Source organism: Mustela nigripes, chromosome 2, assembly GCF_022355385.1.
Source record: "Mustela nigripes isolate SB6536 chromosome 2, MUSNIG.SB6536, whole genome shotgun sequence".
Lineage (NCBI taxonomy): Eukaryota > Metazoa > Chordata > Mammalia > Carnivora > Mustelidae > Mustela > Mustela nigripes.
Genome location: NC_081558.1, coordinates 98,037,623 through 98,059,847, shown reverse-complemented (window position 1 = coordinate 98,059,847; position 22,225 = coordinate 98,037,623). Strand labels below are relative to the sequence as shown.

At 43.1% G+C, this 22,225-nt stretch overlaps 2 protein-coding genes across 3 annotated transcripts in view; one reads left to right on the top strand and one right to left on the bottom strand.

Annotated features, from left to right (window-relative positions):
- Positions 1-4,667: 4,667 nt before the first annotated feature.
- Positions 4,668-14,792, bottom strand: DTX3L (deltex E3 ubiquitin ligase 3L). 2 transcript variants are annotated; one of them, XM_059391061.1, is made up of 5 exons: positions 14,522-14,792; positions 12,845-13,056; positions 8,906-10,459; positions 8,018-8,235; positions 4,668-5,206 (listed from the first exon to the last, which is right to left on the bottom strand). In XM_059391061.1, the coding sequence occupies exons 1-5, from the start codon at positions 14,703-14,705 to the stop codon at positions 5,137-5,139; spliced, it is 2,238 nt and encodes a 745-aa protein (XP_059247044.1). In that variant the 5' UTR covers positions 14,706-14,792; the 3' UTR covers positions 4,668-5,136. The 2 variants fall into 2 exon arrangements, with proteins under 2 accessions (XP_059247044.1, XP_059247046.1); XM_059391063.1 differs by having other exon boundaries at positions 12,845-12,973; positions 14,522-14,612.
- Positions 14,792-22,225, top strand: part of PARP9 (poly(ADP-ribose) polymerase family member 9) — a 35,930-nt gene continuing 28,496 nt past the window's right edge. The window contains exons 1-4 of the mRNA XM_059391064.1: positions 14,792-14,873; positions 17,370-17,471; positions 18,286-18,322; positions 19,948-20,795. Coding sequence (XP_059247047.1) covers positions 17,418-17,471; positions 18,286-18,322; positions 19,948-20,795 — 939 coding nt within the window. The 5' untranslated portion in view covers positions 14,792-14,873; positions 17,370-17,417. The remainder of the gene's footprint in view (positions 14,874-17,369; positions 17,472-18,285; positions 18,323-19,947; positions 20,796-22,225) is intronic.

Here is a 22,225-nt window from a genome sequence, read left to right as displayed (position 1 = left end):
CAGGAACTTATCAGAAATGCAAATTCTGGGCCCAATCTCACATCTACAGGGTTAGAAACTGGTGGGGGTAGGGAGTGGGGCATGGATCTTAGCATTCTGTGTTTTATTGAGCTCTCCAGTGATTCTGACCCAAGATCAAGTTTGCTCTAGGTATCAGGGAGTGACTGAAGGCATATTTCAGAGAAACGATGAGATTGGAGCTATTGTTTCTCTTATTTTTTTAAATATATTTTTAAATTTTATTTATTTATTTTAGAGAGAGAAAGAGGGGTGGAGGGAGAGGGAGAGAGACTATGAAGCAGCACAGAGGCCAACATGGGGCTCGATCACACGACCCTGAGATCACAACCTGGGCTGAACCCAAGAGTCAGACACTTTACCGACTGTGCCACCTAGGCACCCCAAAGCTATTGTTTTACAAAAGGCAGTTTGAAGTATAAGGAGGGGCTGGGAATCGGGACAGAGAAAGTCTTTAGAGGTGAGATTCTGGTGAGAGAACTATGAAGATGCCAACTGTGCAGCGAGATTTGAAATGAAGGAGAGACAGGGCTGGTGATAATGGATACGCAGGAAGCAGGACAGGGGGAAGTCAGAGGTGCCACTAAAGGCCACATTTTAATATAATATAATATACGCAATATATTTAATGTAATATAACATAAATGTAACAGGTTTTACATTGTCTGGTGTTTTTCCAGGAAATAAAACTGAGTTTCCTCCTCTATGAAAGAAGACCTTCAAACAAAATGCTTCCTACAGTCTCTCAACACATATGCCAAGCAAACAAAGCTGCTGAGTGACATGCTAGATCTTTTCAAGGCTCTCTCTGGCCAGGGTGGGAAGCTGCATGGCCCTGCATTGCTTCTTAGGGTGCCTGGCTTCCCTTTTTGTTCATCCTTATTAACTTCCCTGACCTGGGCTTGCATCTCTCCCCAAAACTGTTAACAATTGATCTTTTCCTTAAGGCTCTGTGCTTTGGAGGACTCAGGACCCCAATCAGTAGTAAAGGAAATTGTGCCCAACTCCCATAGGGAAATCAAAGCAAAAACAGTACTTATCCATAAGGTAAATGTAAAGAAGCCCAACAGAAGGTTATGTTTTTCTCCTAAGGACTGCCTTAGTGCTCTCTGTATTGTGATTTATTGTAACAAATGTATATTTGGTGGTCATCCCTCTTTCTGGCACAGAGCTCCTAAAATCCTTGCAATCTCCTAACGGCTGAGAGTGATAAAGTTGTCTTTTGTTAGTGAGAGGACCTAAGGCTGGTTGCCAGAGGAATCAACTACATGATTAGACGGTTGGAACTTTTAGTCCCAACCCCTGACCTCTGGGGAGGCGGGGAGGGTGGAGGTTGACTTCAATCACAAATGACTGGAGATCTGATCAATCACGCCTACATTTTGAAGACTCCATAAAAACCTGGAAAGGATGGGGTTTGAAGAGCTTCCAGGTGAATGAACAGGTGGAGATTTGGACATAGTGGTTTGCTTGGAGGCCCGGAAGCTCCAAGTCCTTTACCCACACCTTGCCCTATGCATCTTTTCCATCCAGAAATCAATGAGTCATATGCTTTTATAATAAACCAGTGATGTAATGAGTAAACTGGTTTCCCGAGCTGCTTTAGCAAATTAAGCAAACCCAAGGAGGGGATCATGAAGGACCAGAGATTTACAGCCATTCAGCCAGAATCACAGGTGGCATCCTACGCTTGCTTTTGGGATCCAAAGTAGACAGCAGTCTTGTGGGGATGCAGCCCCATTAGCCTGTGAAATCTGATGCTATCTCTGAGTCCAGGGTGCCAGAATTGAGTTGAATTATAGGACCCCCAACTGGTATAAGAGAATTGGTTGGATGTATGGAAGGAGAACCCCCACATGGGAATTGGATGCAGAAGACGTCTATCTTTAAAAAAACATGAAATATCTTAATTTCAATTCTCTTTTTCCCTCGGAGAGAAGGTGCCCTGATTTGCTGATACCCAGTGAGCCGTCTGGGTAATCCAGCACTGATGTTGGAAAGGTGAAAAAGAAACTCTAGGAGCAAGGAGGGGACAAAGGCTATTTAATAGGGTCTGGCATCCGTTTTTCTCTAGAAGGAGAGAAGAGATGAATCCTGTAGCCTACTTTTATCTTATGATACCCTTTGTGTTAAGGAAAAAAAAAATATTAAGGATTGTGATTTTCACAGCTGAAATTGATGGTAGTGAAGTCAATCCTATTACATTTTACTGCGATACTACTTAGCAAATAGCTACACAGAAAATCAACAGCGGACATCTGCTCACATGGTATATTGCTGTACACTGGTGGTGGTGTACAGAACTCACAGAATCTCATCCCAAGGGAAGAGAAAGAAGGAGTACGGGGAGGAACATAGACAATCTATTCCTCTATGGATATAACTTTCTTTCTTTGTAAGATTTTATTTATTTAATTAGTTATTTAATTTGAGAGAGAGAGCAAGCAGGGGGTGCAGGGGGAGGAGCAGAGGGAGAGGGACAAGCAGACTCCTTGCTGAGCTTGGAACCCTACTTGGGGCTCCATCCCACAACCGAGAGATCATGACCTGAGCCAACATCAAGAGTCAGACACTCAACTGACTGAGCCACCCAGGTGCCCCTATTTAAAGCAGATACAGGTGATAATACCTTCCACAGAATGAGAGCAGTAATCCAAAGGCTCACCAACCAGTCTCACCATGAAACTTTCCTTTGCACACACATTGTAGCCAAGGATCTGGAACTTAGCAGGACCCAGACTGTAGCTTTTCTGAAGCAAATTCAGCTAAAAGATCGTAGACATAAAACCATCATAACAGTAAAGACTTTAATGAATCACCAAAAACTAAATGTATAATCTGATTTTTTTAAAAAATGACCTATCACTTAACTTAAGCTTCCTCAGCTCTCTGGATAAATGAAAAGATTCTGGGTTTTTAAATTCTTCATACAGGACGTCCTTGGAAAAAATCTACTTTGAGTACTGTGCAGGAATGCATTTCTGAAAGAAACGCAAAAACATGGGAATTCCTCAGCCAGCTCCAGGCAGAAGTCCCCTCTAGGAGACAGGGTGACTCTGTGCGGGGGAAGCCTTAGGGCCAGACTATCTTCTTCAAATCCCAGCACGTCTACTTTTAAACTATGTGACCTTTGTCAGCGTACTTATCCTCTCTATGCATAAGTTTTCTCAGTTACAAAATGGGGATAATATTAAAGTATTAATCACAGATATAAAGCTCTTATAAAGAGGACAAAATAAATCCATAATAAATATTAGCTACTACCATCTGATTAACAAATGCAGACATGTGTGTATGTGTATCTTTAGGAAAAGAAAAAGACTTCTTTTTCATCTTCTTTGGAGAGGGGCTGGGACAAGCAGATAATTTGCTTGTATGATTTTCTTCAGACTTAGAGAACCACTTAAAAGTACGTTTTGACATGCTATATATCTCTAATAGTAGGCTCAACTACAACCTTGTCTCTGTCTACAGAGAGTATCATGGAGAGACTTTAAGGGAGAAAACAGGACTTGGTGGAACTTCTTAGTAAAAAGCATGGAAAAACTGCTACGGTGGAGGCTATACCACTGAGGAAATCATGGTCTATGGAAACTGAAACTAATTTATTTGTTGAACTGGAAGCAGGGAATACTTAAAAAGTACAGTAATATCCATAAGAAAAAAATGTTCAGAAACATTTTTGGTAGCATTAGTATGACAGGGAAAATGCACCCCATACAGCATATTTTAAGTCAGGAGGGAGCAAGGGCAAGTTAGAGGCTGGTCAACAACATTCAGAGTTGAGAGTTCAGAGGCTGAGTGTTCTGGAGTAAGAAACTCAAGTTTTCCAAATCAGTGGTGAGGTCCCCAGAAATGGCTTCCTAACTCTAGCCTCTGTCAAAGGTTTAGGGAAATATATCCCTCTGTTGGGCTATTAGCAGCCTGGGCAGGCAGCAAAAAATTATGAAGCACCAACTGTGTATCAGGCTCTGTACTGTGAAAAATAGTAGCCTTACTCTATTTATTACCAAAGGTTGCCCAATCTCTGCTTCTTGCCACTTTTCTGGCCATGAGGGAGGGAGGGAAATGTGTGTTTCTACTTTTCCATAACCAAAGCCCCTCCCCCCAGGCCCCCTTCACACTAGGATTTTACTTTTAGGGTACTTAAGGAACAAAGAAAAAACCAAAAGTCTACCTCAGAGATGGCAATAAAAAGAGGATTGATAGACAGCTACTATTTCTTTCTTTCTTTTTTTTTTTTTTAAAGATTTTATTTATTTACTTGAGAGAGAGACAGTGAGAGAGAGCATGAACGAGGAGAAGGTCAGAGAGAGAAGCAGACTCCCCATGGAGCTGGGAGTCCGATGCGGGACTTGATCCCAGGACTCCGGGATCATGACCTGAGCTGAAGGCAGTCGTCCAACCAACTGAGCCACCCAGGCATCCTGACAGCTAATATTTCAAATTAAGAACACAGAATATGATTTCAGAACCACAGCACTCCCTCTACCCTCACCGAAGATGACCCAAGAATGAGGCCTAACACCTACAAAATCACACAAATATTTGTAGCTTTTATCTTCCATTAAAAGTAACATTCCAGAAATGATAGACTAGCACATTCTCACTCTTACACAGACCACTTCTTGAGACAAACAAAAATTTTTTTTAAGATTTATTTATTTGACAGAGAGAGAGAAAGAGAGAGAGAGCGAAAGCACAAGCAGGGGAAGTGGGAGAGGGAGAAGCAGATTCCTTGCTGAGCAGGGAACCTGACTCAGGGCTCCATCCCCAGACACTGGGTCTTGACCTGAGCCTGAAGGAGATGCTTAACTGACTGAGCCACCCAGGTGCCCCATTGAGATGAATTTATTTATTTATTAAGATTTTTATTTGTATATTTGACAGAGAGAGATCACAAGTAGGCAGAGAGGCAGGCAGAGAGAGAGGAAGAAGCAAGCTCCCTGTCAGGCAGAGAGCCCAATGTGGGGTTCGATCCCAGGACTCTGGGATCATGACCTGAGCTGAAGGCAGAGGCTTTAACCCACTGAGTCACTCAGGTGCCCCAAGAGGAAATAATTTAAAAAGTGTTTCTTCAACTGTGTCTTTTGAAAGCTTGGCTCAAGACATCCCTTCTTACTCAATTCCTTTACTTTTCAGCTCCAATTTGACACGTTTCAGGTAATCTGGATCAGGGTAGCCATACCTGCGGAAGGAAAAAGCTCCTTAGTTTCTTCACAAACGGTCTTGAGGAATCTGTACAGTAGATCCCTGACATTAACATTCAGGGTTGCAAACATTCAAAAACAAGACTGCAAGCAAATGAATTACAATCACTTGTAAGTGTGCAGATGTGCGTCATTTAGCTGATAATTGAGCCTAGCTCTCTGCCCAGTATCTGCCTTCCAATAAGAATTTGTTTTTAATTTTCACCTCATGGTAAGCAATGACTCTCCTAAAGTCGTACTACACTATATATTATGAAGGGTAATCATATTCTACAGGAGAATTTTCTAATTTGGGAAATCTTCAAAATTCTCAGGGCACATTCCCTTTTGGACACTAAGGGTTTGAGGCATTCTGTTTGAATTTCATAAAGAGCAAGTAAAGACATTAACTGAGACTTTTCCTAGAGTACTACTGGTCAAGTGAATTTAGGATCTCTATGGACCATTGGGAAGGGAGAGTAAAATAAAGGGTGATTTTAAAAGAAGGCAAAGTAAATAACATTGCTAGGATCTATCTTCCAAACAGACAGGAAACCCCAAATTAAATCGCCTTAGATACCATTCATCCTATATTTTGAAGTTCCCTCCCTTTAATGCAAAATTTAGTAACTGTGTGACACTTTGTGGTTTGGAGGGTAGAAGGTGATAGAACCAATATTTCTGCTTTATATTATCATTCCAGACTAGCATCTCTCAAAATACTTTACTGTAGTTAAGAAATGAATTCAGTAAAGTTGCATGATACAAAATTTATATATTACAAATCAGTTGTATTTCTACACACTAATAACAAAGCAGAAAGAGAAATTGGGAAAACAAGCTCATTTACAATTGCATCAAAAAGAATAAAATAACCAGGAATAAATTTAATCAAGAAGGTGAAAGAGCTGTACTCCAAAAACTGAAATCTGATGAAAGAAATTGAAGATGACACAAACAAATGAAAAAGTACACCATGCTCATGGATTGGAAGAATTACTATTGTTAAAATTTCCTTACTACCCAAAGCAATCTACAGATTCCATGCAATCTCTCTCAAATTACCAACAGTATTTTTCATAGAACTTCAACACTTAATCCTAAAATTTGTATGGAATGACAAAAGACCCCAAATAGCCAAGCAATCTTAAGAAAGAGGAACAAAGCTGGTAACGTCACAATTCCAGATTTCCAAGCTATACCACAAAGCTATAGTAATCAAAACAGCATGCTATCAGCACTAAAAAAGACCTAGATCAATGGAGCAGAACAGAGACTTAGAAATAAACCCACATTTACATGGTCAATTCATCTACCACAAAGGAGATAATAATATATAATGGGAGAGGCAATCTCTTCAATAATTGTGTTGGGGAAACTGGACAGCTACACGGAAAAGAATAAAACTGGGCCACTTTCTTAAACCAGACACAAAAATAAATTCAAAGTGGATTAAAAACCTAAATGTAAGGTTTGAAACCAGAAAATTCCTCAAAGAAAACATAGGTAGTAATCTCTTGGACATTGGTCTTAGCAACTTCTTTCTGGATCTCCTCCTTGGGCAAGAGAGACAAAAGTAAAAATGAACTATTGGGACTACATCAAACTAAAAAGCTTTTGCAATAAAGCAAAAAGGAAACCTACTAAATGTGAGAAGATACTTGCAAACAATAAACCTGATAAGAGGTTAATATCCAAAATATATAAAGAACTCATTGTAGCTCAACACCAAAAATCTCACAAATAACCGGATTTAAAAATGAGCAGGGAATCTGCATAGACATTTTCCAAAGAAGACATAACATTTGTATGGAATCACAAAATGAATGGAATCATTTGATGGCCAACAGACACATGAAAAGATGCCCAATATCACTAATCATCAGGGAAACGCAAATCAAAACCACAATGAGATATCACTTCACACTTCGTATCAAAAAGACAAGAAACAAGTGTTAGCAAGGATGTGCAAAAAAGGGAATGTGAATTGGTGCAGGCACTGTAGAAAACAGTACGGCAGTTCCTCAAAAAGGCAAAAATAAAAATACTGTATAATCCAGTAATTCCACTGCTGGGTATTTACCCAAAGAAAATCAAAGCACAGTTCTAAAAGATATATGCACCCCTATGTTTATTGCAGCATTATTTACAATAGTCAAGCTATGGAAGCAACTTGAGTGTCTACCTATAAATAAATGAGTTAAGAAGATTACATATATAATATATATATATAAAATATACATTTATATATATGTACATACGTGTGTGTGTATATATACGCACACACGGTCCATATAATGTAATAATACTAAACCATAAAAAAGAATGAATTCTGGCCATTCACAACAACATAGATAGACCTAGAGGTTATTATGCTGGGTGAAATAAGTTAGAGGACCAAAACCATATGACTTCACATATATGTGGAACCTAAAATACAAAACACACACACAGAGAAACAGTCTCATAAATATAGAGAACAAACTGGTGGTTGCTAGGGGAAGGGGGCTAGAGGTTGGGAGGTTAGGCAAAAGAGGGGAAGGGGACTAAAAGATACAAATCTCCAGTTGTAGAATAAATGACGGATGGTAACTACACTTACTGTGGTAAGCACTGAGTTAATGTACAGAATTGTCAAATCAACTGTTGTACACCTGAAACTAGTGTAACATTGTAGTCAACTTTACTTCAAAAAATACTGTATCCAATGCCACTGCTATAAAGTCTCCTTCTAGCAACCCTCTCAAACTGCCGTATTTTACAACCTCTAAATCCCGTTTAGCAATCATTATGTTTCAGAAGTTTCTCACATTTGTGGTCCCCCAAACGGAGACGTTTTGTGGTGGATATCATTCCATGTAATGACATTGGAGATTCCTAGCATTCGAGAATCCCCCACTGTGAAAATCAGCTTTTGATCAAAGGCTCTACGAAGCAGTCTCAAAACCTCATTTCCTTCCTCATTATCAGGCAAGTAAGCTCTTCGTTGTAATCCATTGTATTTCTTTCCTGGGTTTGGGTGCTCTTTCTGTATGAAGACAAGAAAATAACACATGAAAACACTCATGTCTAAAGTTTACTGTACAGATAGATGTGCTCATTTGCAGATAGGGCAAATAAAAAACAACAAAAAAAATTTTTTTTGGAGGTTTGCACTTATTCCCAATAATTCATATTTCTCTCTTTGCCTAAATTCATGCTGGAAACACTATCCATCTTCTGACTTGCCCTATTCTTTTTTTTTTAAGATTTTTTATTTATTTATTGAACACAGAGAGAGAGAGAGAGAGAGAGATGACAAGTAGGCAGAGAGGCAGGCAGAGAGAGAGGGGGAAGTAGGGGAAACAAAGAGCCCGAAGTGGGGCTTGATCCCAGGACCCTGGGATCATAACCTGAGCTGAAGGCAGAGGGTTAACCCACTGAGCCACCCAGGAGCCCCTGACTTGCCCCATTCTAACACAAAATCATCACCTGCTCTTTCTCTGCCTTAACAGACACAAAAGATACCTAAGTTACAAGCAAACATTGCTGCCTTTACTACTGATATTATTCTTATTCCCATTTAAAGCCCTTGCACATGGAAATACACATGGAAATTATTCCCTGGGATATTCAGTAATCTGCACCAGAACAGTCTCATGAGTCTCTGCTCATTCTAGCATATTGAAAAGAAACGCATGTACCTCAGAAACACTTACTGTTTGTATGCCTCCTTTCATATTATAAGTAATCATAATGGAGCCACAGGATTCATAACCTGGAAGTGAGTCTTTTAGGACGGTAACAGTCATGGTTCCCTCTGGCTGATTGCCTTTCTGGATACCATAGCAAGTCTGGCACACAGGACAGACCGGCTTATAGGAAAAAGCTTTGTTAATACAAGAGGTGCAGAATGCGTGCTTGCACTTCGATAGCACTTGTTTGTCTCTAATGATGTCAATACAGATGCTACATATGTCCTCTTCCTTCTCCCCTCCTGACGCCCCGGAACTGGCAGAGTGCTGGAATGTCGAGAGAGCTACTTTTGAGTCATTACTATCAATGTCCACGCGTGTTTCTTGGTCCTCATTCTTTTGATCTCCAGCTAACAGGGACATTCCCACTTTTTTAAAGATATACTGCTTTGCCTTTGCAAGGTGATTTGGCAACCCAGTCAAAGTCATTGACTCTTGATTTAGTACAAAGTGTACATGCGGATGGTTTTCTCTGAAGTCATCTGCAAACTTGTTCTGATGTAAGTGCTTTCTCTCTTTGCCCAGAGGTTTCAGTGAAAGAACTTCTCTCATCAGCTGACTTGACACATATTGATAGGCATCGATGAAACTGGAATAAGCATGGGCAGACAGATCGAATTCCTTGTCCTTAGGTTCAAAGAGAATGTGGATTTTATTACTGTCTCCCCAAACCTCACAACGAGTATCGTACTTTTCTTCTAATTCTGTCATCTCCTGGAGTAATTCAGCTTTTACAAGCATATAGTGAGCTGTGTCAACTTCAATTCTATTCATCAGGCATGTGGGAGTCGATATTTTCACAGGTCCCATGACAAGACTTTCAGAGGCTTTTAGGTCAAAAAAATATCTGGCAGCGAAAATGTCATCTTGGGTCCCAAGGAGAGTTAATTCTCTTCCTTTCTCCTTTATAGGGAGCTTTGTAAATCGTTGATTCAGTTTCTGTTTGATCTCATTGGTCTGTTCAGTGTCTGCAAAAGCAACACATTTCTGCTCCAGAGATCCCACGGTTTTCTGAAATTCACTGATAAAAGACTCTCTAGCGGCTTGGAGATCACTTGATGGATTGGAGGTGAAGTCTAAATAGACAGTATTCGGAGAACTCTCCTGAGTTATTATTTTAATTTTTACACCAAATCTTTTCTGTATCGAGTCTATTTTATCAGGATAGTTATACTGGAAATACTCAAAGAAAGGCAAGGGAATTTCAAGACGGTTGCTTTCGTCTTCTGCCTTGGTTTTTGGTTCCAAGGGAGAAACACAGCTGTTCTTCTGGTTCTGCTGATGGAGTGGCTTCCTCTCCATTGTCAAAGGGGAAGATTCAAATTTGCACCCACTTTCTTGGAGTTGCTTATTCAAGAAGTGATATATTTTTTCAATATCTCTGAAGGTGCCGCACACCTTCTCAATTCCATCGTCCCCTTCCATCTTTTTGACCTTGGGGCACATAGTGGTTATGTGTTCCCTTTGCTCTTTAGAGAACAGCTTACAGTTCAGGTCTGCTGTGACGCTAAGAAAGATCTGAAATTTTAAAAGGAACAAATAAAATCTCTCGGACATCAGTCCTCCAGTCTCTTATCAAGACAAAGTCTATTATACTGAGTGAAATAAGTCAAGCAGATAGAGTCAATTATCATATGGTTTCCACTTATTTGTGGAGCATAAGAAATAACATAGAGGACATGGGGAGATGGAGAGGAGAAGGGAGTTGAGGGAAATTGGAGGGGGAGGTGAACCATGAGAGACTATGGACTCTGAAAAACAATCTGAGGGGTTTGAAGGGGTAGGGGGGTGGGAGGTTGGAGGAGCCTGGTGGTGGGTATTATGGAGGGCACGTATTGCATGGAGCACTAGGTGTAGTGCATAAACAATGAATTCTGTTATACTGAAAAGAAATTAAAAACAAACAAACAAAAAAAACCACCTAGGTTTCAGGAGCTTGGGAGCCTCAGTTAGTTTAAGCAACTCTTTTTGGCTCAGATCATGATCCCAGATTTTCAGGATCGAGTCCCTTGGTGGGGAGTCTGCTTCTCTTTCTGACCCTCCCCCACCTCATGCTCTCTTTTCCTCTCAAATAAATAAAATCTTAAAAAAAAAACAAAAAAACAAAAAAAAAACCACAAAGTCTAGGACAGTAGACCAGAGAAACAACCAGAGGGTGACTGCTTTCAAATCCTTTTGGCAGAGGATGCAGCAGGCTATAGCCTAGAGGTTCCCAGCTCGTTCTGCCCGTTAGAATCACCTGGGGAATTAAAACAAAACAAAAGCAAACAAACAAAAAAGCCAAGGCCCAGGTCCATCTCTAGAGATTTTGTTGTAAATGCAGAGCCTGGGCATGAGCATATTTGAAAAGTGACGTGGACACAAAGTCCGGATTCTAGAGCTGTCCTCTATGTCCACTATTGGGGAATGGGGTGGAGGGAAGGTACATAGGCTTTCTGGGAAAGTTGCTACAGTTCTCAAAAGAGCCTATGAGCTTCAAGGGGAGCCATAAATCCTATTTGCTGCTTTTTTCTCATCTTTAGTCCCCCTCCCCTTTTTAAAAAAAACTAAAAAACTAAATACCTAACTGCATGCTCTCTAAGTTCTGACCTTTAGAAGCTTGCATAGAGGACAGAAACACCAGATTAGGCTAAAAAGGACAGATGCATACTGAATGTAACAGAAAAGCAAGATTTCTCTGGTTTTTGTACATGCTACTTCCTCTGCATACAACATCCTTCATCCAGATCATCCTTCAGATGTTGCCCAAATCCAGCCACCTCTCACACCTCCATCAGGACCACCCAGACTCCAAGCCCCTGTCACCTTGCTCTCCTCCTGCCGCAACCCCTCCTATCTGGGCTCTCATTTTGTTTTCCCTTTGGCCCCTTCCTACACTCAGTCCTCCACACAGCAGCCAAAGTGAGCCTCCAGAAGTATAAACCAGATCACCCCACTCCCTTGGCTCAAAACCATCAGATGGACCCCCTAAGATTGAAGTTAAAATCCTAAGTCCCTGCCTTCATCCCCCAAAGACCTGACTTCTGGCTACCTCTCCAAGTTCCTCTCCTTCCCCCCCTTCCTGCCTTCTAGCCACAATAGTCTCCCTCCTTGAAGCCCCTGGGCTTCAGGATAGAAGCTCCTGTCTCAGGGCCTTTGCACTTGTACTTCCTTCTGCCTCAAACATTCTTACCTCACTTAGCTTGCTCCCTTACTTCATTCATGTCTCTACTCAGTACCTCATCTGAGAGGTTTTTCCTGAGATGTTTAAAATAATGGTCTGAATAAAAATAAAACAATGATGTCACTGTTTATCATCTATCCTGTCTTATTTTTCTTCCTAGCACTTACCACTGGCAAACATTTTATTATATATCTATTTTTTTTAACTATTTTTATCTGTTTCCCTCACTAGAATGTAAGGTCCCTGGAAGCAGGGTCTGTGATCCTGGCTATATTCCCAGCTCCCGTGACAGTGCCTAGCACACAACTGGAAGTTGATATTCATTTGTCAAATGACTACATGGCTGGCTCCTTCTCATCACTCAAGTCTCAGGCCAAATGTTACCTCCTCAGAGAAGTTGTCTCTGACTTCTGGTCAGAAGCAGCACCACTCCTTCCCCTTCCTCAATTTGGCCCTGTCACCCTCTAAGGCCAAACCCTATCCTATTTTCTTCTTAGCACATATCACTGCCTGAAACTGTTTCTTTTATTTTGTTTACTTGCTTGTTGTCTTTCTGTGTACCTCCCCATCCAGCAGGGACTTTGTCTATTGTGTTCACTTTTGTGTCCCCATGCCCAGAAGAGGGCCTGCCTCCTAGTACATCATCAGCAAGTGGTGGTCAGATCAATAGTGAAAGGTATGGTGAACGGAGAGGAAGGTGCAGGAACATACCCCTCCCAACTCCTTCTTTCAAACCTTACCTTTTGCAGACAGGAATCCATAACATCAGGAATATGTTCTTCGTTTTGATGCTTCTCACCAGACCTCACCCATTCCTGTGACTGTGGCAAAAAAGATGTTCTGGGTCTTGCATTCTTCTCCATTGGATTCTTAGTGGGTTCCAGAAAAATAGTCACAAGTTTGTTTTCAACCATAATCTGATGATTTTCTTTCTTCAAGACTCTCTCTTTAGCTTTGGTGGAGACATTATAGACACACATACACATGGGGAAGACTTTATGTTTATTTTTACTTGTTTACTTACTTTTTAAGATTTTATTTATTTATTTGACAGACAGAGATCACAAGTAGGCAGAGAGGCAGGCAGAGAGAGAGAGGAAGAGAGGCAGGCTTCGCGCTGAGCAGAGAGCTGGATGCGGGGCTTGATCCCAGGACCCTGGGATCATGACCTGAGCCGAAGGCAGAGGCTTTAACCCACTGAGCCACCCAGGCACCCCAGTTTTTTTTTTAAAGATTTTATTTATTTATTTGACATAGAAAGAGAGATCACAGTAGGCAGAGAGGCAGAGAGAGGAGGAAGCAGGCTCCCCAATGAGCAGAGAGCCCGATGCGGCTCTCAGGACTCTGAGATCATGACCTAAGCCAAAGGCAGAGGCTTAACCTACTGAGCCACCCAGGCACCCCAGGAAAGACTTTAAATAAACCTCTTCCTCATGTGTATCCTGCCCCAGCAGCTTCCCAAGAAGGCAGTTCCCTGCATCCTGGAATAGTGGGTTGGGGACCAGCGGTGCAGGAACTATTCAAACTCTAATGTGGGCAGCTTATGCTTTTGTTTGTTTTTAAAGATTTTATTTATTTAAGAGAGAGAGAGAGAGAATGCACGCTCCCCAGCATGAGCAGTGGGGAGGAGAGGAAGGAGAAGCAGAGTCCCCACTGAGCAGGGAGCCTGATGTGGGCTGGATCCCAGGACCCAGGGATCATGACCTGAGCTGAAGGTGGATGTTGAGCTGACTGAGCCACGCAGGTGCCCTGGCTTATGTTTTACTGTAGAAATGAAAAGCTCAGGATAAGGAAATACACTCTTTAAAAGTCACATTTCTGAAATTGTCTCCTGCTTCCCATTGCAGTGATATGCAATAATACTCATTATATAAAGTTAAGTGAAAAAAGCAGGAATCAAAGGTATAGCCTCAGAATTTTGTAAATATATGTTGATTGACTGACAGTCATAGAAAAAAGGCTGCAAAGAAGTATGTCATATTGTTTATCTCCAGATGGTTTTATTTATTCTTTTCCCACTTTGCTATAGTGATCATATATTACTTATGTAGTTCTCAAAAACAAATCAATGTTGTAATTAAAACATAAAAATAGAATACCTTAATGACAAGAGTATACAAGTGTCTGGCGGGAGGGAAAGGTGTCCTTCCCAGAGCTGAGAAATTTGAGTTAGGTTCAGGATACCGGAAAGCATCAACTTTAAAATGTGGTCAGACCAGATCGCTGACTGGGCACTTCTGGGGTCTACCCTCCTCATCGGGCTGTGTCTTTGGGCAGCAGCAGCCCCCGGATCCCAGCCCCATCAGACGGTGCCATACTTTCTCCCGCCGTCTCTCCTAGGTCAGCATGAGCTGGGTCTGCCTGGAATCCCGCGGGGCCAGGCGCCTTGGCACGCGCAGCCCCGGCCCACCGCTCACCTGCCCGTTCCGCGAACTTCACCAGGAAGGTGACCTGGTCCCTGTGGTAGAGGGGCTGGACGGTGCACTCCCCGCCGCCGGACTGCTGGCTCTGGAAGTAGATTTCCAGCTTCCAGCGTGTTCGACGGCTGGACTCGGACACCCGCACGAGCAGCGGGGACGGCGGGGAGAGCGCGGAGGCCATGGCTCCGGGCTTGGGGCTCCGGGCGATGGGGGGCAGCGGGTCCGACCCGCGCCCGGCAGTCCTGGGCCCTCAGAGTTTCAGTTTCGCTTTCCCCGAAATCCCTCCCCGCGCCAGGCAGAGCCGCTCCCCTCCCCTCCCTTGGGCGCTCTTCCTGCGGCGGTCAGCTGGGTGAGTAGGTCCGGGCCCCCAGGCCCCTGACCCGCGCCCCGCGGCGGCGGTGGTCGCTGCCGCTGCCGCTTCTCTCCTGCGGGCTCCCGCGGGGAGGTGGGGGTGGGGGTGGGGGGGGGCGGATGAGAAGCGGGTTTCCAGGGCCGGCTGCCCCCTGTGAGGATGGGGACGGCTCAGAGGTCTAAGTCAAACTGTCTCCTGTCTTTATGATTCCTTTACATTCTTCTTGTTGTTACTATTATTTGCAACGAAAATGTAACTCACGTTCGGAATTCAGGTGAAACGCACTCACATTTGTCTTAAAATTTGAATTCGTTCACCTGCATTATCATAGGTCATCAGTGACCTCCCTCCAACCCTATCCTTTAGACTGGCTCTCGGGACTTTCCTCCGATCATGCCTTGATTTGGCTAACCGTGCCCACCCCCCCACCTCCGTGTCTTAGGGAAGAAAGGTGAGAGCAGAAGCCCTGCCCTCAGGGCTGGTAAAAGAAGGCGGACTTGTGAGTAAGGAAGCAAAATCTCTTAAGGCCTCCAAGAATTAGTTTGAAGCCGAATGTCAAAAAGCAGGAGAGGTGGGGAGCGTTGGAGGGGCTAGAATCCCTGAGATCTGAAGCAGAGAGGAAGCGCTTGGCCTTGGAGGAAATGATAGGGGACCTAGGAAGGGTCTAGATCAGTGCTGACCATTAGAAACAGAAGAGGAGGGACATATGTTACTTTCAAGTGTTTTAGTAGCCATATTTTTAAAAGTATATGCCCATTCATCAGTTAACACCTGTGTGAAGTGACCTGTGTACACAGTTGTTCCTTACAGCCTTTATTACAATAGCAGAAGATTGGAAACTCCTGAAATGTCCATAAATAGGGGGACCTAGAAGTTTAACAGCCTAGAGTGCATCTATACAATGGAATGTGAAGAGCAGTGAAAAGAATGAAGAAGCTCTTTATGTGCTAACACGGAGAAATCTCTAGGATGCATGATGTGAGAAAGGCAAGATGCAACAGAGTGTGTGAAAGAGGCTACCTTGTGTGTAAAAATGCCTCTGGAAGGATCCAGGAGAGGATAATGACAGTGACTGCATCTGGGAGGGAAAGGTAGTGAGGGAGGTAGAAGGGAGGCTTTCAAGTTTTTCTAAATTTGAAGCAGTAAACACTCTACTTTTCAAACAATAAGATGTAAAATTGAATACATTTCAATCCTTAAGAAGAATGTATGGCAAGAGGCTCTGAGGCCCTGAAATGGAATCGTGTCAGTACAAAAGGAGGGTAGGGGCATATTTGAAAGCGATTTAGGGGGAGCCCAGAGGCTCAGTCAGTTAAGCTTTCATCTCTTGATCTCAGCTTAGGAAGAGTGGAAAATTGAGGATCAGGAGAAGCATAGCCTAGAGAGAGGTGTGGGATTCATCTTGGCGGCTGGTGAGCTGGACCTTTGACCTAGGTGGGGCTCCGAGCTGAGCGTGGCCAAAGCTCAAGACTCTCTCTCTCCCTCTGTCTATGTGCACCGCCTCCATGTGCTTGCTCTCCTGCTTTCTCTCTCTCTCTCTCTCTCTCAAAAAACAAAAACAAAAACAAACAAACAAAAACAAGCAGAAGAGACTGAATGGGGCACTATGCTCCTTTTTATTTTGGGAAGGTTAAATGAATGCTGCCCCCACGCTCAAGTCTCTCCCTGGGTCTTCAAGGAACATCCCTAGGTCTGAAGGAAAAAACAAGTGCAACCGCATCTAAAACAAAAGTCCATTGGACACCCACAGCCTAGCAGGCAGGACCGTATCCTCCTTTTGTGAAAGCAGCAGTGCCCTCTGGAGGCAAAAGTGGGAGAAGAGGGAGAAGGAGGCTCCCCACTGAGCAGGGAGCCTGATGGGGTGCTCAATCCCAGGAGCTTGAGATCATGACCTGAGACACCCAGCCCTCCCCCAACCTTTTAATGCTGTGCTCAGTACCTCTTGGTATTCTCCTCCTCTCCTAGATATATAACAGGTTTGCTCCATCCTTCAAGCCTGGCTCTGCCCTCCGCTCCTCCCTAAAGCTTTCCCTGCTTTTGTCCACAGAACTCTTTTCCTTCTCTGAACAGCCCTTCCGGTTTCAAGGGGATCTTTGTAAAGGATGGAATGTAAACAGCAGCAACAACAACGTGTGCGATTTCATCAAGGAAACTGAAAACTACTCAACATCAGAAATCACACTTACTCTTCCCACAGTGTTTTCTTTCCTTTCCTTTCTTCTTTTTTTTTTTTTTTTAAGATTTTATTTATATATTTGAGAGACAAAGATCACAAGTAAGCAGAGAGAGAGGAGGAAGCAGGCTCCCTGCCGAGCAGAGAGCCCGATTCCATGCAGGGCTCCATCCCAGAATGCTGGGATCATGACCTGAGCGAAAGGCAGAGGCTTTAACCCACTGAGCCACCCAGGCACCTCCCCCCCTACAGTGTTTTTTTTTACCAAATTCCCAAAGACACTAGTCCGTGCTTATTGCATCCTTTCTATTCATTCCTAGAAGCAGGCAACCATACTGGGAATAACAGTTTACACTGGGAAACGCCAAATGGAGTGTAAACATTTAAAGACCCCAGAGACTTGGAGAATGGACTTTCCTGAGGTAAAAAACATTAAGTGTGTATAAATGATGAACCATGGTCTTACGAACAAAGAGTTCTTCCTGTAACAGCTAGAAACCTGGGGTCTTTAGTTGTACTTGTCATTCTTCTTTGGTTTGAATAACCCAAGGACAGTTTTTCTTGTGCACCATGTGGGAGATGGGAAATCACGAATATGCTAATGTAAGCAACAGAGTCTACTTGAGGATAGGTGATTTTTTTTTTTTTAAATGTGACCTTGGTGTCATTTTGATTGTGTCTACTTACTCAACAATTCTGCCTTTGCAGGGTAAGGGGAGGAGTGGGAGGAATGAAAACAAGGAAATAGAGAAAAGGAACCTCATTTGTTTAAGTGGAAAATTCCACGTTCAGGCTTATGTCTTGAAATGAGCAATTGAAGGTAGGTCCTATTGGTAGATGGGGAGGTATGGCTGATGAGGTTCCTATTCCCCTGTCTCCTCTTCTGTCCAGAGAAACCCCACAAGCCTTTGGAGACTGAAGGCCTACCTGAGAGTTTGGGATCATTTTGGTCTTTGACCTTTGGGCCTTTTCAAGTGTTAATCTCCTACTCTTCATCTCATCCTGAATTAGAAGCTCACTGGCCTCCAGTGAAGGGCAGGGTAGTGTTTGCTGGGACATTGAGTATTTCAAGTCTGTCAGGTACACAGATTAAACAAACATAAGTTCCCCTTCTCCCTGAAACCTAGTGTATTTTGCAGGGTTGTTGTAGCTCTGTGTTTATTAGGCTGTCTTAGCTATCAGTACTCTGTAGTCATTCCATTGCAATTTTTTTTAAACTGCTTTTATTTCTTGTAGGGTTCCTATGGAGCAGTGGCTCACCAAGAGACATCAGGTAGGATCACCTCACTCCTGTTTCAGAGGAGCTCAGGGGGAATATAGAAGCAAAATGTCTGTCCCGCTCCCCAGGTGCTCAGGTGTGTGACTGCAGAGCATTGTGGGACCCAGTGCATAAAGGAGACTGCTTCAGGGGCAGTGGGACACCCGCAGATGTGCTCTCTCAGCACTCCCACTGATCCTTGCCTTTGCCCACTCAATGTGATAATCTTTTGCCTATAGCCCTAGAGCTGATACAGGCCAGAAGATGTGACTCTCTGATGTCCCTTTGCTAACAAGGGTTCCATGAGCCAAATGGAACTACCTAATCAAGTTGGTGACCAGCTTGAGGTTTTCAGCCAGAGCACAGGTCAGCTGGATCTGTCTGTCCAGGTGCAGCTTCTTTTAGGTCATTGAGGCTATCAGAGATCTTTCTAGGTGGCTTAGATTAGAAATGGAAGTGGAAGTAAAATGTCATTAATGACCCCATTTTATCTATTTCAGGACTCCCGGTTTTTTCGCATCTCTGAAATAGGGCCACTCCTCCCTGTCAGTCCGTAGAGTGCCATGGTTTAATTGGCATAATTTTTCCTCTCGAAGTAGCATATAATAATGATGCCCTAAGCTCCATGAAATACAGTGTCGCAGGGTGGGTTCTCCAGGAAGCATAAACTGACCTGGAGTTGGGGGTACACAAGGTTTATAGTGAAAGGACAAGAGAAGAAACCAGATTGGGCAGGTGGAGCCATCAGACCATAATGAAAACCTGACAAAGTTCTGCCAGCCCAAGAGCGCTCATTTCTGGAGTCCCACATTGAACATGAATGGCCTTGCTCAGCCACGGATGAGGGCCACCCCTGAGAATAGCGTGACCTTGGCTCGAAAGCGGAAATAGACCCTGAGTGACTAACCACTGGACGCTGTTGCCTAGCGGTATTGCCCCTCATAACTGCATTGGGGTGTGGGGGTAGGGGTCCAAGCAGCACACCTTCCTGTCAGCCACATGCAAGAAAAATAAGTTTTAGTCAGTTTTAATTCTACCAGAATTGTGCCATGAAACTGGAGTATGATGAAGAATTATTTACTGTAGCCCCATCAGTGCTCCACACCCTTGCTGGACCAGCCCAGTGACTGATGGGCAGTTGGAAAAATGGGCCCCAATTTTTTTACCCGCTGGTGGTATAGCTATGAGACATATGATCTGCACTGCCCCCTAGTGGAGTCAGGCTTCATTTGCTTTGTAACACACCTTTTATTCATTTCCTTCCTTGTCCTCTTTCCCACTCCTCCCTCCTCATCCTCACCCACCCATAGTGTTTTCTAGGATCACCTCCCAAATACACTGACCCTCAAATCCTCATCTCAGAGTCTGCTTCTAAAAGAACCCCAAACCGAGACAATGACAAAAGGAAACAAGTTATGAATAAAACCTCCGTATATATTTGGGTGACCTACCATGAAAAACTCTTGTATATCCTTGGTCAAATTACACGTCCAGTTAAAAGGAGGATAGGGAAGGGGATGAGAGGACCGTCATCTCACTTTTGCACAAGGCAAACAGTCTTCTGGTGTGAAGTGAAATGACATCCTTTTCAAAGGAACCCACGCTCATTTCTTTATTTTTTGTCTTCTCTCTTTTTCCAGAGATGGCCACTCCTGAAGAAGACCACAGTTGGCAGATTTTCATTAATCACAGTGACTTCACAATTTTAAAAAACAATAAGAGTCAGCTGTGTGAAGTCCTTCAGAATAAATTTGAGTGTGTCTGTACCCTGGTCTCTCCATCCGTGGAAGGGAACAGTGAGTCTCTGCAAGTCTTCAGAGAAATGCTAATTCCTGGGCTGGAGTTATCTGTTTGGAAGGACGACCTCACCAGACATGCCGTTGATGCTGTGGTGAATGCAGCCAACGGAGACCTCATTCACGGGGGAGGCCTGGCTCAGGCCCTGGTGAAAGCCGGGGGCTCTGAAATCCAAGAGGAGAGCAGAAGATTAGTTTCCAGGTTTGGTAAAATACCAACTGGTGAAATAACTACCACAAAGGCAGGGAGACTTCCCTGCAAATTAATTATCCATGCTGTTGGGCCTCGGTGGATAGCGAAAGATTATCAGACATGTACCTATAAACTGCAGAAGGCCATTATAAATATTCTGAATTATGTTACCTTTTACAATCCAGACATTGAGACAGTAGCAATTCCAGCCCTCAGCTCTGGGATTTTCCAGTTCCCTCTGGACTTGTGTACAGAGATCATTGTGAAAACAATCAGTTTATATTACCAAGGGAAGCAACTGGCCACTAATTTGAAAGAAATTCACCTGGTAAGCAATGAGCACCCTACTGTTGTTGCCTTTAAAAATGCTTCAGAAGTAATCCTAAGGACGAACAAGCTGGGATCCCAGATGAGTGAAGAAGCCACCCCTCCTTTCAAGACAGTTCTTGTGAACAATGTGACTCTCCAGATTGTCCAGGGTTACATCCAGTTGCAGGAGGTAAGTATTTGTTTCTGTCCTCTTGTACTGCCAAAGGAGGTCCCTGAACTGTTTATGACCTATCAGGTATTTTTAAAGAAATTTGTACTATTTCAGATGCTGTTTAGAAAGCATGTTGTTGAAGCTAAGAGTACAGACTTGAGAGAGACCCTCCGGGTTTGAATGCTAGCTTTGCCATTTGTAACTGGGTGATCTGAATCAAGTTATTCTATCTTTCGGACCTTGGTCTCCTCATCTGTAAAATAAGAACAATAAGATCACATGTATCAAAGAGCTGGAATCAATACACCTAAAGTGCTTAGAATAGAGCTTGGCACATGGTAACTATTTATGGTGATTATTGCCACTATTCTTGGGCACCAGGAGGAAATAGAACAAGCTTCTATTCCAAGGAACTTAAAATCAATTAGACTTCTTTTATGTAAGAAAAAATTCTCGATTTGAAAAAATCCCATTGGGGAAGCAAACCATTTGAACATTTCTGAAGCAACCTATCAAGAGTAAACAAAAAAGTCTTAATAAAAAATGAACTCATAGTATTTAAGAGTATGTAAATTTACAAGAGGGTAAGGCAGTGGACCAAGAAAGATTAATTCAGAAGCTAGGAGTTTGATTATGACCTCAAGTTATGATGGGTATGAACTGGGTGGTTAGAATGACTTGATCAGAGAGACACAAAAGTGGTAAGAGCCTGAAAATCATGGACTGGACCAGTCAGGAGATCTAGGTCGAGCTATAAGTTGTATACTTAGTATACTGCTCTCTGTCAGGGGTTGGAGAGATACAAAGGGCAAGTTAGGGTTTAGCCAGCGCTTATGGAACACCAAGGCCAGAGCCCTGGCAAGGAGGGGAGAGAATCATGGTAACAGTGAACTTGGGGATTTCTGGGTTGGTGCAACTCTCCTGCTAGGCAGAGCACCTTAGGGCTAGGAATCAAGGCATGTTCATCTTTGTAGCTGCAGGCAGGGCCCTGTCTCAGCATGCATCTGGGTGTTCAGCAAATTATTGATGCCAAAGTGAAGGGGGCAGCAGGGAAGAGAAAGAATATAAGGCTATATTCTTTTTATTTCTGCATCAGAGTTGTCACTCTTAAGCTTCTCCTATGGCCACAATCAAATAGACTTCATCATAAGTGAAAAAATGCCACTTCTTTTCTTGTTCTTTTTTTTCTTTTAAGATTTTATTTATTTATTTGAGAGAGAGAGAGCACTTACACACACATGAGCAGGGGTAGGAGAAGTAGACTCCCCTCTGAGCAGGGAGCCAGATGTGGGGCTCAATCCCAGGACCCTGGGATCATGACCTGAGCCAAAGGCAGACACATCACCTACTGAGCCAACCAGGCACCCCAAAATACCACTTATTTTCTACAAGACACTATTAGAAAAGAAGACAGGGGACCCCACAGGATGAAACATTGATTCAGTAAG